Source organism: Gekko japonicus, unplaced genomic scaffold (assembly GCF_001447785.1).
Source record: "Gekko japonicus isolate JY-2015 unplaced genomic scaffold, Gekko_japonicus_V1.1 scaffold1751, whole genome shotgun sequence".
Taxonomy (NCBI): Eukaryota; Metazoa; Chordata; class Lepidosauria; order Squamata; family Gekkonidae; genus Gekko; species Gekko japonicus.
This window is the reverse complement of record NW_015171554.1, coordinates 261039-275100: the sequence shown is the minus strand read 5'-3', so window position 1 is coordinate 275100 and position 14062 is coordinate 261039. Positions and strand designations below refer to the sequence as shown.

The following is a 14062-nucleotide window of genomic DNA, read 5'->3' as shown; positions in this document are numbered from 1 at the left end:
TGTTGCAAATAAAGCAATGGAATGTTCTTCTTAAACAGGCACTTAACGCTTTTTTGATCGTATTGATTTGTTTTAGTTATTGTAATGCGTGTTTCCATATTGTGGAGAGCTTGATCTTCTGTTTCTTCATTGGGGCTTTAGCGTTCAGTGGAACTGAATCCAACACAGAAAGATCTTGTATTGAAGATTGCAGAGCTGTTATGTAGCACTGATGTTATTGATGGAAGAGTCAAATACTGGGTTGAGAGAGCAGCCAAACTGTATCCTGGAAGCCCTTCAGTTTTCCGATTGAAGGTAAAAAAAATTACTTGTATCTTCAGTAAGACCTTTCTTGAGATATCAGAAATAGAATTCTCTATTTCTAAAACACATTCTCTATTTCAAAACACATTCTCGTGCATTGTAAAGCTATGGCTGGTGTCAGTTGTGAATGCCAGGCTCATGCATTTCTTCTCACCCGTCACATTCTCATCTACTTCCTGGTTGTTGGCAAATTTGCTGTTTTCAGCTGTCAGATACAAACTAGGATTGCAAACAACAGTTTGAAAATGGTTTGCAATTCTGGTTGTTGAGATGACCATAAATCATAGTTTGCCAGTTCAGATGAAATGATAAACTGAGATTCCTGACAGTGAGTTAGTGCCGAAGGTAATTTTCTGTCAGCAGTGGGGAGGTTTTTTGCCATTTTGGCCCTCATGTTGTTCTTGATGGTCCCCTGCCCTGCAGGAGAAGCATTTCAGGGAACTTCGTAGAGAAAGTTCATTCCCACTGGCAGAATTTTCTTTCATTAGTGGAATAGAACCATTACTTCTAAACCACTGGGAATGAGGAGGAGGGCTTGTGTGGGTTAGCTTCAGGCTTGTACACCAAAACCAAGTCTGTATGTGTTTTTTTTTAAAAAAAAAAACCTCTTCAAAGTAGAGAGACACAACTTATGGTAACAATTAACTTTAAAATCCATGAATATCCAAATTAATTTTCCTCCACAGTAGCCATTTCTAGAAAGAAACTGCATTACCCTTTATTAATATTTGAATGCCTTATGTTTAAACACAGATACATAAAATGAGCTTAATGCCAACAAGACAGAAGTGCTACTGGTGGGTGGAAAGTCTGATCTGGAATTTAAGGTGTCCCCTGTTCTGGATGGGCTCTCACTCCCCTTGAAAAACTAGGTCTGTAGTCTGGGGGTGCTCTTAGACCCAGGCCTGCTGCTGGATAAGCAAGGCCAGCTGTAGCCAGGAGTGCATTTTACCAGCTTCAGGTGGTTAGCCAGCTGCAGCCTTTTGCAGGCAGAAAAGATCCGGTCACTCTTACACATGCCCTGGTTACAACTAGGTTAGATTACTGCAACACACTCTATATTGGGCTGCCCTTGAGAAGTGTTCGGAAACTTCAGCTGGTACAGAAAGCTACAGCCAGGATGTTGACTGGAATGGATCTTAGGGACAATATTGTTACAGTCTTGGCCTGTCTACACTGTCTCCCAATGTATTTCCAGGCACAATTCAAGGTGCTGGTCTTAACCTTCAAAGGCCTATACGGTTTGGGACCGAGGACCACCTACTCCTTTAAGAACCTGCCTGACCACTACAGCCGTCTTTGGAGGCCCTGCTTCTGAGATCAGGCAGGTGGCAACCCAGAAGAGGGCCTCCTTGGTCATGGCACCAAAACTCTGGAACATTGTCCCCAGGGAGATTCATCTGTCCCCTTCTGTTGCCGTATTCTGCTAGCGGATTAAAACTTTTTTGTTTCATTTGACATTTCCTCATGATCCCTCCTTCCTAACTAATGTTTTAATTGCTGTTTTTATGTTTTGTATGCGTATTAACTTTTAAAAAATTGTTTTACTTATGTGTGTTTGGGGGTGAGATTGATTTCAATGGTTTTAAAATGTGATTATTATTTTTTTATGTATCGTTCTAAGTTGTGAGCCACCTTGGTGGCCTTTGTAAGGACAGAAAGGCAGGATACAAATTTTGTAAATAAAATAAAAGCTAATTGTTTTACTGTTTTATTTCAGGAGCGTCTGTTGGATTGCAGAGGCGAAGATGGCTGGAATCAGCTTTTTGATTTGATTCAGTCTGAATTGTATGCCAGACCAGATGATGTATATGTTAACATCAGACTGGTAAAGCTGTATATGTCAAATAAAAGACTAAAAGATGCTGTGGCTCATTGTCGAGAAGCAGAGAGAAATATTTCGTTACAGTCAAGCTTGGAATGGTGCTTATGTGTTGTACAGACTCTTAAGGTTCGTTTGGGGGGGATTTTGCTTTTTATTTCTCTAATGCTGGCATATTTCTTTAGGGCAGGGGTTCTGAAGTATTGTAGCAAGCTTCTTCAGTAAAGATTAAACAAGTTTCCCCATTGTAAGTTGGCGTAGCTCCCCTTCGTCCATGGTTTGGGACTAGTAATTTGTGAAGAAGAGATCATATCCGTGTGTGTTTACAGTATGTCTTCATGATGTTGGCTTCAAAAGCTGCCTTTCTGTGTGCAGAAGGCTGTTCTACACTTCAGTGACAGTTTAGGCAAGAGAAATAAACTGTAAAGCCGCTTTTCTGTTTGCGTAAGTGGAGACATGAGGACTACTTTAGAACCTTCCTAGTATTGAGCAAACTTTATGGAACAGCACTAGTAGCTATTTTCTATTCATGCTTCTTTGTATCCACACTATCAGTCCTGTTACACTAGGTAGAGCATTGCCTTGGCATGGTCAACAGTGCGCTTGTTACCAGCCTCTCGGGATTTGTTAGGAAAGCACTCATCTCACCATCATCAGACTTTGCCTTTCAAATTAAGGACTGTTCTTTCAAAGGACTGGGCTGTATCAGCATACAGATTGAAATATTCTTAGTCTCATAATGTTTTAAAAGTCCCCTAATTTGCAAGTAGAGAAATAGGTACCACTTAGTTGGGAAGGTAACAGCGTTCCGTGCGCCTTGGTGTTTAGTCATGCCGGCCACATGACCACGGAAACGTCTTTGGACAGCGCTGGCTCTTCGGCTTTGAAACGGAGATGAGCACCGCAACCCTAAAGTCAGATTCGACTGGCTTTCGAGCAAGGGAACCTTTACCTTTACTTTCATTTGCATATAAAGCAAGGTTTTTACTTTGTTGCATACACTGTTGAATGTTCCTGTGAACAGCATCTGCTTCATACTCAAAATATCTTGGTGAATGGATGTATTTTGTATTTAACCATCTACTGTGTATAAAAGCATGGTGGAGGTTTGATAGCTGACACATTCTTTGAATTATTTCTTCTAGGAATATCTGAAATCCATACAAGATTCTGAGTCTGATAAAGCTAATTGGAAACGAACCCACCAGGATCTATTATTGGCTTACTCTAATCTGGTTGTAATGATGCTTTCAAACAGAGATGTAAAAGAGAGCAGAGAGTCCCTTGAAAGGTATTTTACTTTTATTGTCACTTCTTTTAATAAACTTGACATTTCCCTGCCTGTCACTGGAATAGGACCACTTATAAAGTGAGGTTTTCCAAGTAAGACAGAAAAATAGGTTGTAGACTTAAAACAAAACAACGGCCCAGCGAGCACAGGGTATGATTCTTACCCTCTGGGAGCCATGATATATTGAGTCTAGTTTATGGAGAAGGGAAATTGATTTGCTCAAGCTCCCATAGTATTCCAGAGAAGAAAATAGAGATTGATGAGGATTGAAGATCATGCACCCAAGAACACATGTGGGAAAAGAGAGGTAGAGCCCCTAACTGCTTCTGTCATCCTGTAATGAAGTATGATCTGTGATTGGGGTATGTGTGTTATGAGATATGCATTACCTAAAGTCTTGCATTGTATCACTCAACTTCCTGCTCACCTAGGCCTGAACCAGGATGACTGTGCTATAGTACTAGCCTGCTCAGGTTTGGGGCTAGGTGAGCAAAAGCTGCTCATCTAGCCCTGAAGCTGGTGGGGAGGGGGATAACAGAATTTCCTCTTGGTCAAGAGAGAACTCTTCTAATGATTCCTGTCTGGGCAAGAAAATGCACACAGATTCTTGTGGTTTTAACAAAGCCTCTGCATTCTTTTGAGGTCTTGGGTCTGCCCACTCCCTTTTTTGCTCTTCTGTCTGTGGAAAGCATAGCAGAGGAGCGGCAAAAAGCAAAGGAAACAAAGTCTAAGAATTTACAAACCATGCTGTGTTGGTTTTGTACTCATTGTGTTTGTAGCAATGGGTACTGATCCCCAAAACTGGTATTGATACTAATTAACACCCTTGTCTTGTAGCTTTGATCGTGCACTTTATTCAGTGATACAGCATGTGACTAGAGATGATGAGCTGTCTGTAACCTTCCTGGAAATGAGAGGTCACTTCTACATGCATGCTGGAACTCTGCTCTTAAAAATGGCCCAACAAAGTGAGGTGCAGTGGAGAGCTGTTTATGAACTGGCAGCATTGTGTTACCTTATAGCTTTCCAGGTAAGCTACTTTCAACAGCATGCACTGTTTTTGACATGCTGCACTGTCTGGTTGACACTGCTTGTGTTGTAGTTTTGTGCTAAATGCAAAAGAGGTGCTTCCATAGGGTGTGATGTATCACAACACTCTTATCAGCTCTTCAAATTGTAACCACATTTTTGAACTTTAAAACCCTTATAAACTAGAAGTCTGTTCTGGTGGGGAATGTGGGCTTATCAACAATACTAGGATGTAGTGTCTAGATGTAAAGGGGAAGATCGCAAATGAAGCCAAGATTCAGTAGTCTGTGGATAACTAATAAGTGCGGCTATGAAATTTGCCACTCACTTGGAGTTCGCCTAGCAGACAGTGCTTGCACAGAATGGCATTCCAGCAGTATTGTTCCCTGCCAGGGAACCATAGTGATGCTTTATGGCTGCTGACTCTGTGTTGCTCCTGGGCATGGGTTTCCTTGCCTTCCACTACCTCTGCTGAGGAGGCTAGCAGAATGCTTGTCATTGATTTGTGCAGAATATACCCAAATAAAAGCTAAAAAAAAAATCAGCTTTTATTTGGGCTCAGCGCTACCGGTAAGGTATTTTTGGGGTATTTTCTTGGCTCGGTTTATGCTGAATGCACACCCCTAGTCTTACCGCTGTCATCTTGACTGCTCTTGGAAAGACTGAAAGCTCAAAATACTATTTTTTCTCTGTTTTGAAGACTGGTTACCTATTTCAGTTCGTTTGCATCATGGACATGTGAAATGAACATCCAAGTATTTAATGTAGCATTACTTGTGTTAAGTGTTACATGAATTCATAATGTATACAGTTATTCTGTATAGCCTTTTCACAGTGTGTAACACCACTGGCACAAAAATTAATTTTGGTAATATTGAAGTATCTTCAGTGCAAAGAGAATTCTTTATTTTTGTGTAATCCCTACCAGGTTCCTAGACCAAAGTCAAAACTAATAAAAGGAGATCAAGCTGAGCAAGAGAAGTTGGAAATGTTAGCCTGTGACCGACAGAGCCAGTCTGGTAATAAGCATAAGTATTGATGTTTGCTTTAAAATTAAAGCTTGCTGGCATTAAGTAGGTATGCCCAAGCAGTGTATAGTTCCGTGAATTGAAATTACACATCCTGGCCTGCTTCCACAAAGGCAGTTCTTTGTAGCTCTTTTTGCTTCAATGGAATATCCATGTGGCAGTTTTCTCTGAACCATTCTTGCCTTCATGGCAGTTGTTTGGCCCTTGGTCCCAGGCATTTTTTAAAATGGTAATAGCTGTAACATTGTTACACTATTATATTATTTGTTGCAACAATGCACTAGTTCCCAGTTTTCATTTTAAGTTTCTAGCCCTTTTGCTTTTAAAGCTATTATCTGCAGCCAGTACCTGTGCTTTTATAACTCTGCAACCAAAAGGGCTAAATCAGGGTTGTCAAACATGTGGCCCATTGGTTGGATCAGGCCCTCAGAAGGCCCCAATCAGGCCCACAAGACCCTGGCTGTTTCCTACTTCCATTTGCAGTTCTGCTGCTGCTGCTATGTTACAGCTTGCTTTACCAGTCTCTCTCAATCACACAGGAGAGATCGATAGGCAAGGCTCTCCTGTGCAATTGAGAGAGTCTGGTAAAGAACTGGCTGAGGCTCCTCCCCCTCCTCCTCCCAGGCTGCAGGAGACAAAGGGCAGCCGTCCTTTCCTTTAAGCACCTTTAAGACCAACAATGTTTTGTTCAAGGTATGAGCTTTTGTGTGCCTTGCTACAGTGTATGTGTGTATTGTTAGGCTCTCCTGGGTACAACTGGGTTCCCTCCCCCTTTTTACTGTATTCATGCCCTCATGATCCAGTCTTTCTCAGTAAGAAAGCAATGTGAACTATTTTAGATGAGGAATAGCAACAAGCCAGTGAGGTGGATTAGACTGAGAGTGTGTGTCCAGACCAAGTTCACCCCCTTTGTAGGAAGTTGTAGTTACTTCTCTGAGGAAGACTATAGTTTTGTAGACAAACATGGCCCTCGTCTGTGTTAGGATGCCTTCTCGTGTTCTTGACCAGCACATGAAGCAACTTATGTACAAAAGGTTGCAATGCTCTGCCATTTCATGTTTTCCCCTGGGTCCTAGGCTAGGAACACTGACCATGAGATTTCTGTAATGAATGTCAATAAATCAAAAGTAGGTTTGCAGCTTACAGATGCACATCTGAGCAGCATACTCAATATTGTTACAGCACAGACATTTTGATGCAATAAGAACAGAGGTGTATAACTGTACCAGACACTGTTAAATAGACAATATATTGCAAGATTGCTAGTGTTTTAAGCATGTTTTATTTAAAAACTCTTTAATTGTGTTTGGGTCCTTTATAAAGTGTATATTCTCCACTACCTGGCATTACATTTTATGACGTGCATGGCCCGGCCCAACAAGGTCCCATTTATGTCAGATCCGGCCCTCATAACAAATGAGTTCGACACCCCTGGGCTAGATATTTCATTTTTTAAAAATCAAGTTGGAAAATAATACATGGTAATAAATCATACTGTTAAAATAACAAGTATTTTAAAAGCTCTCCAGCGGAGGGGGCGAATGGCTACCAGCCACAGCGACTGTAGTATGGAAAATGTGGGCAGGATCTGAAGAAACATGCACCTTCGCATCAACACAGTGTCCAGGGTTCTTTGATAGCTGTCTGCCCAAAAATATTGTCTTATACCAACTTGGGAAGGATTGTAGCAAAGTTGGGGGAAACACACAAGCAGAACAAATAGAGAATGACAGCATGTGGATGCTCCCCAGAACAGTGTTAAGCCAAGGTATAAAGCAAAGCATTTGTGTAGAATAATACTGTACTTTGATACTTCAGTGCAAAGAATTCGAGAAGTACCTGAGCTGCAACCCTGGTAGCTCAAGTAGTGTCACCTTGCCATCCAAAACAGGACCCTATACAGGCCTACATTTTCTTCAGTGTTACTTTCAGCTGCTGGTATCTATATGTCAAATGGTAACTTGGTCGTGTTACCTCTAATATTGTATCTTCTGTTTCAGGCCACATGCTGCTCAGTCTTAGTCATAGCAAGCACGACTTCTTCAAGGAGATTGTTGAATCATTTGTAAACAAGAGCGGGCAAGCTGCTTTGTTTGATGCACTGTTTGGGACAGATTCTTGTAGAAAGAGTTCCCTCCTTGGCACTGATGATATCCGAAATGTTGGTGTACAAGCACCAGAAAGCATGGAACTAACCAGATATGATATTGGTAAGAGGTTTGAGAATCCTAAATTTCTGCACATATATTGTGAGTACATTGTGTGGTACCAGGGCCGGCCCGAGGGGGTGTGCACCCTAGGCGAGGCCGCCTCGTGGCGCCTCAGATGCCAATCTCCCGGTGGAGCCTGGAGACCTCCCAGCTGGCCACCTGGGGGGGGGGACAGACAGAGTGACGCCACGTGAGAGAGCGTCTGTGAGGTAGGTGGGGCTCAGAGAGCTCTCCGGAGAGAGCCCGCAGGAGGAGGAGGGGCAGGCAGGAGTGCCCGCCCCCCCCCGGTGGCAGCCTGAAGAGGCAGAGAGGCGCCCGGCCGGCCGGCTGCTAGGTCCATGGAGCTGCAGGCGGGCCGCGGAGGAGGTGGCGGTAGCAGCAGCCTCACTGTGCCAGGGCAGCTGGCCCGCTGGAGTGTCGGCCGGGAGCGGCGGGCCCCGGATCACCAGCCCACGCTGGGCAGCTGCCGCAGCGGCTCCCATGCCTGGTGCCGCTGCCGGGGCTATGCTGGAGAAGGAGGAAGAGAAGCCCCCCGCGACACCCTCTGCTTCCTCGCCGCCTTCCTTCCTTTCCTGCTTCCCTCCCTCACCGTAGAGAGAGAGAGTGCACGTGTGTGTAAGGGGCGGGCAGAGACCTGATCCCTGCTGCCTTTCTTTTTTCTGTCGCCGGGAAGGGGGGGTCAGCTGCTGCGGGCCAGAGGGCACAACCCCCCCCCCAGCGCTTCCTACACCACCCGGACCTGTTTTTGGCTGCTACTCCTCAGGTCCTCAGAGATACAAACAAAACTGGATGGACAGGTATTGGAGACATGAATTAAATAACCTTTTATTAGAAAGAAAGACAGGGAGAACTTCAACAAGACATTAACATGATCAGAACATTCAGGCTGAAGGATACACTCCACAACACTCGGAAATACTGGCTGACATTGTGTACTTGTTGCCTGTTGCTCTAGGAACTGCTTCTTGTGTTTTCTGTGTTGGGCAGAGATTCCAGGCATAAATTTAAAATTATCTAGGTACCATAAAAATGTGTATACCAACTAGTAAAGGGTTTCACACTGAAATATAAATTATTTTACTGAATAATACCTTGTGTTTATTATTATTATTATTATTATTATTATTATCATTATTATTATGTGTACTTATAACCCTTTGATAGTAGATAATGGGTTATATCCAAAGCTTCACCACCAGAGGTAAGCCAAAGGCTGTAGTAACACCTGGGCTTTAAGAACCTGCAACAGGAAGGAGACAAAAACTTAGGCTAGATCTTAAACATCAGACAGCCATCTTCCCACAGTTTCCTTTCCCATGCTTTGAGTACTTGCAGATTCTGCTCTTGAGTGTCAGGGAACCCTCAGGAATAGCAAGGTGAAGGAAGCATAGTAGGGGGAATTGGCAAAAATCTCCTTCCCCCCCCTCTGTCCACAGAAGTGCCATTCTGCCAATGTGGCTACTATTTTACCAGAAGAATGGCACCTTTGGCTCCTCTTCGGTGTTAATGATTGTTGTCCCCTTGGTTTTGCATTTTCTGCTTTGACTTATTTGACTGACAAATTGCTTCTTCTGTGAGTAAAAAATATGTCACCAAAATCCGAACTTGGTCACTGTCTCTTAATGCAGTGTTGAGAAACTTTATATTTTTGGAAGTGAATCAGTTTATGCTTGTGTTTAGGTGCCATTAGGTTGCACAGTGGCAGTCTCCAGCACCTTACGTGGCTTGGTCTACAGTGGAGGTCCACATCTACTTTGCAAGCCATTCGCAAGTGGCTAAAGCAGATCTTTCATCTGCCTCAGGAAACATCAAGGCTTGAGACCAATGCTCCTGAGTCAATATGCATATTGGACCTTGAAGTAAGAAAAAACTTTAAATCTAACTTTGAAGCACTGAAGTTTTACTTTGGTGAAGTTCTGTATGACTTAACATGTTTGTGTTTTGTGTAAAACAGGTATTTCTACTTGGAGTGATATTTGCCAGTCATTTGCAGTCCCAGGAAACAGAGAAGTTTAATACTCTGTACACTGTACACCAACCTCAGTTTCTGCCGTTGCCAATATGCAAACAGCTTTGTACTGAACGGCAAAGAGAGTGGTGGGATGCCGTTTATAATCTTGTTCACAAACGAGCTGTGTAAGTTTGACTGTTACTCTTGTTGAATGCTTTGTGGTAGGTGTCTGATTACAAACTTTGTCTTAATTACTTGCCATCTTTTCTTCTTATTCCCTGACCCTCTTCCATATTGAGGGATGTGATAAAGGAAACCTTTAGCTTATACTGGACTGGGGTTGTAAAAGCAGGTAGGGCTATCTGAGCTTTCTTTCATGTTCTTATTCTCCGTGTCAGATGGAACTTTTCTGGGCAACATTTTTAACACCTGTTGTGGAAGTTTCCTTTGTAGTGTAATTTCCTTAAACTGTTTGCATTACTTCTCAGGTGATGGTTAGTCAGAAGAACTGAATGTTGTTGTACAACTGACCTTTTCCTACATCAATTCTCTCTTTCAGACCTGGGACAGCAGCAAAAGTGAGACTTAGAGTTCAGCATGAAATAAGTAGCCTCAGAGCCTTGGGAAACCATGGACTCCAACCAGCTCTAATTATACACTGGGCAAAAAGTCTTCTTAAAACAGTATGTTTTAATCACATCTGTCCATAAGTTTCTAATACTATATGGGGGGAAGAGACTTGTTGAATGTTGATTGGCAAAGCATATAAATGGATTCCAGTCAACAGTTGTAAAACTTTAACAGTAATTCTAAATGGCTTATATTTTATCTTAATTTTGCTTTATACTGGCTTTTTGGTTTTTTCTTATTGTATGGTTGAACATTGTGTAATGTATTTTTATATGTTGGCAAGTGCCATTACTAAATACTTTCAGCTACAAAGTTAACTTCTTAATACATGTATTTATATTGTAACCTAAATTTTAGGTAATTAAACCTTGCTTAGGAAAGCAAAGTTGGGGCATTTGGCTGTAAGAATTTATAGCTTGTGGGAAAAGTAAATTGATTAATGTTTAGGGATATTATGTGGAAGCCACCTTTGGTTTCCAGACAGCAAAACTGGATCATGTCTGTCTTTCAGTTAGATTCCGAACACTAAATGTGTGTGTTCAATTTTTTTAAATTGGCATGTTGGCTTTCTAAGGAATAGACCTACAAGATGGCTTGCTTTAATGAGATAACAATTACAGCAATTAAAATACTATTAAAATATCAGTATGCATGAAAATCCCAAGATCACGAAGTAAAACAAGTAACAGCGGGATAATGATAGAAAGAGAAATGTGAAATGATACCAGATTAACATAAAAATTTCATCCCCACCGTGTTATTTTGCAGGGCTGTAGCCTTAATTCTTTCTATGACCAAAGGGAATACATTGGACGCAGTGTTTATTACTGGAAAAAAGTTTTGCCAATGCTTGAGACAATCAAGAAAAAGAAAAGTATTCCTGAGCCAATTAATCCTTTGTTCAAGCATTTTCACACTGAAGATGTTCAGGTAATAAAAGATGATGGCCACTGATAATAATCTTACAAGAGCTTGAGAACCATACAACTACCAAAGGAAAATTTTGTTTCTCTATGCATTTGAATCTTACCAACAGTTTTTGTTTCGTTGTGGTTCTTTATCTTGTCCATAAAGAGCTAGCTTACTGTCCCCTAGTAAGGAAGGGGACAGGCAAGGAAGTTCAGAAAAGTAAAAGGGTAGGGAAAAGGTAAATGTGGTGGAGGAAGAGATTAGGTGGGCAGGTAGGTGTACAGGAGGGAAAACAGAGGGACCTGGCAGATGGGTAAGGGGGGGAGGGGAAATCAGAGGAAGACAAGGGCAGGAGGGTCCCTTCCCCACAAAGTACTCACATGTCTGTCTCATCTAACTGGAGCATGTAAACCTGTTAAATTTCTAATAAATAGTTTTGTGTTAAACCATCAGTTCCTTGTAGTGTTTTACCAGCAATGTGTGAAAATGCCCATTTCACAAACTCAAGGAATAAATATTGGTAGGGAGGGCGGGGTATAAATTGAATAAAATAGATGAAAATAAAATAAATAAATATATACAATTTGAGTAGAAGTAATATATGCAGACAGTGGGCAGAAAGTGAAGAGATACTCTGTACATTGGTTAAAGCTGCCTTTTGCCATGTGGAAGCTCTTAATCTGCTTAACTAGAAAACCAGATTGTTACTTCCCCAACATCAGCAACAAATCTCCATTAATAAAGGAAATTTACTTGTAACATATCCTGTACTAAGAAATCAGTAAGAAAAATGAGCACCGTTTGTTTTTCTTAGGCTTCTCAGGTTGAAGGATACCGAGAGGAAGCACACATAGCATTTGCTATATTGGATGCTGTTGATGGAAAGACAGATGATGCTATGCAGGCATTTGAAGCTATTAAAAATGTTGTCTCGTACTGGAATCTTGCTCTGGTAAGTACTGAATTTCTTCAGGTGTCTGTCCATATACTTTGAAAGCTGCATTCTCAAGTTTGTTGTTCTTTTGGGTAGATTTTCCAGAGGAAGGCTGAAGAGATGGAGAATGATGCCCTGTCACCAGAAGAACAAGAAGAGTGCAGGAATTATCTAAAGAAAAGCAGAGACTATCTCATCAAGATAGTTGATGAAAGCGGCACAGATGCATCAGTAATAGAAAAGGTTTATAATTTCTTTTTTTGAAGTAAAGTCTGCATAACGAAGTGCATTTTTACCATGTGGTGACCACTAATCATATACCCTGTTCTGTTTTTATGTTAAACATTTTAGAAAATCAGTAGAATTTAGTACTTCTAAGATGCATGTGTTTATTCTAAAGTCTTTACTTGTGAACCAATTCAAATTTCCATCCCAAGAAACTTAAGTCTTTAATATTGAGTATGTTGGGATATGTTGGTTCACACACACAAGCCATATTTTTACACTTTCTGGTTTAACTGCCACTTCAGTTTAATTTGTTAATGAAACAAAGTAACCACCCTGAGTCTGCCTCACCAGGGAGAGCGGGGTATAAATCAAATCATGAAATTTTGGCAGAGTTTCAGTAAAGCCAGGACATATAGTTGTTCAGCATAAATTGCTTCTCTAAAACCCCATGTATTTTGTAATTTTCTTCTAGTTACCTGTATCTGTAGAAATGGTTAAGGAGATGTTGGACGGTGTATTGCAAGAACTTGGGGACAGCGGTGAAGAAAGGAGTTCTGCCTTAAACAATGATCTGAGCCAGCCCACCGAAATGGATAATAAGCATTCTACTCCATCACCCACAAAATTCTCCCTGTCTCCAAGTAAAAGCTACAAGGTATATTGACCAAGGATAATAATTGAATTTAGAATCAGTTGAAGATGGTATTATAAGCTGGTTATTTTTCCCACTTGTGCATACTAAACTAGAGGAAGAAGCTTTGTATGTGTGTGTATACACAGTTCTTGTTCTCCCTGCTCTGCAGAGCAGATTTCTGGTCACTCGTTTTTGGCCTTACAGATTTCTGGTCAGTCACTTCTGGCCTTAAGCAGCTCTGTTTACACACCTTGATCTTCTTTTCTGCCAGATGATGGAAAGAGCATGGTTACAAATGCTGGCAAGCCCACTATTCAGGCACCACATGGGCGTTGATAATGGGAAATAAGAAATTGTAAGAAGTGCAGAAGGCAGCACCTTCCTTTACATGGTCTAAACCCCTGACAATTTTTCCCCCCAGTTCTCTCCCAAAACTCCTCCTCGCTGGGCAGAGGATCAAAAATCTCTCCTTCAAATGCTCTGTCAGCAAGTAGAATCCATAAAGGTAAATATAACTGAGTTTCATACTACTGTGTATGTTGTGGGCCCACAGTTTGCAAGCCGGAGGACTAGCTCTATTTATCAAGATGTTTATACTCAAATGATGAAAATTCCAGATTTGTGATTGGAGCATATTTGGTACTAACATGGCTAAATTATATGAAATTGCTTATGCTAAAATAGCTCTGTGGTGTTTGGACAAGGTCTTAAATGTTTCACATAAATATTTAGGTAGAGTATTTATTATTATTTTGCTTGGGTAGATTGTTTAGTGCTGAAAATATTGCTGCTACATTAACTGGTTAACTTCATTTTTGTTGATTATTATCTTCATAATAATTACATACAGTGCTGAAATCTTGCAACAAGGCACCCTATTGTGACATCAGTGAGTTTCCTCAGAGAAGGGAAAACAATTTTTTAATGCCTCTTTTTTCTGTTGGGAGTAAAATATTAGTACAGAATCTAAGGGGCAAATTAGATGTGAATAATCAAGCATCTGCTAATCTTTTAAAGGCAAATTACCACACTGATGGAGTGGCCCTTATGGAGGTGATTTAATTATTCCAACCCCTGCACAGTTTAAAACCTT

General features: G+C 41.2%; 1 protein-coding gene across 1 annotated transcript in view; it reads left to right on the top strand.

Moving 5' to 3' along the window:
* The window catches only part of RANBP2 (RAN binding protein 2), a 42435-nt gene that overhangs the window by 4478 nt on the left and 23895 nt on the right, over nucleotides 1-14062 (top strand). Inside the window, exons 4-17 of the mRNA XM_015419711.1 lie at nucleotides 142-294; nucleotides 2024-2254; nucleotides 3271-3416; nucleotides 4254-4446; nucleotides 5374-5464; nucleotides 7474-7683; nucleotides 9364-9542; nucleotides 9638-9819; nucleotides 10194-10317; nucleotides 11033-11194; nucleotides 11988-12125; nucleotides 12204-12350; nucleotides 12808-12990; nucleotides 13391-13474. Of these exons, the coding sequence (XP_015275197.1) occupies nucleotides 142-294; nucleotides 2024-2254; nucleotides 3271-3416; nucleotides 4254-4446; nucleotides 5374-5464; nucleotides 7474-7683; nucleotides 9364-9542; nucleotides 9638-9819; nucleotides 10194-10317; nucleotides 11033-11194; nucleotides 11988-12125; nucleotides 12204-12350; nucleotides 12808-12990; nucleotides 13391-13474 (2223 nt within the window). The remainder of the gene's footprint in view (nucleotides 1-141; nucleotides 295-2023; nucleotides 2255-3270; nucleotides 3417-4253; nucleotides 4447-5373; nucleotides 5465-7473; nucleotides 7684-9363; nucleotides 9543-9637; nucleotides 9820-10193; nucleotides 10318-11032; nucleotides 11195-11987; nucleotides 12126-12203; nucleotides 12351-12807; nucleotides 12991-13390; nucleotides 13475-14062) is intronic.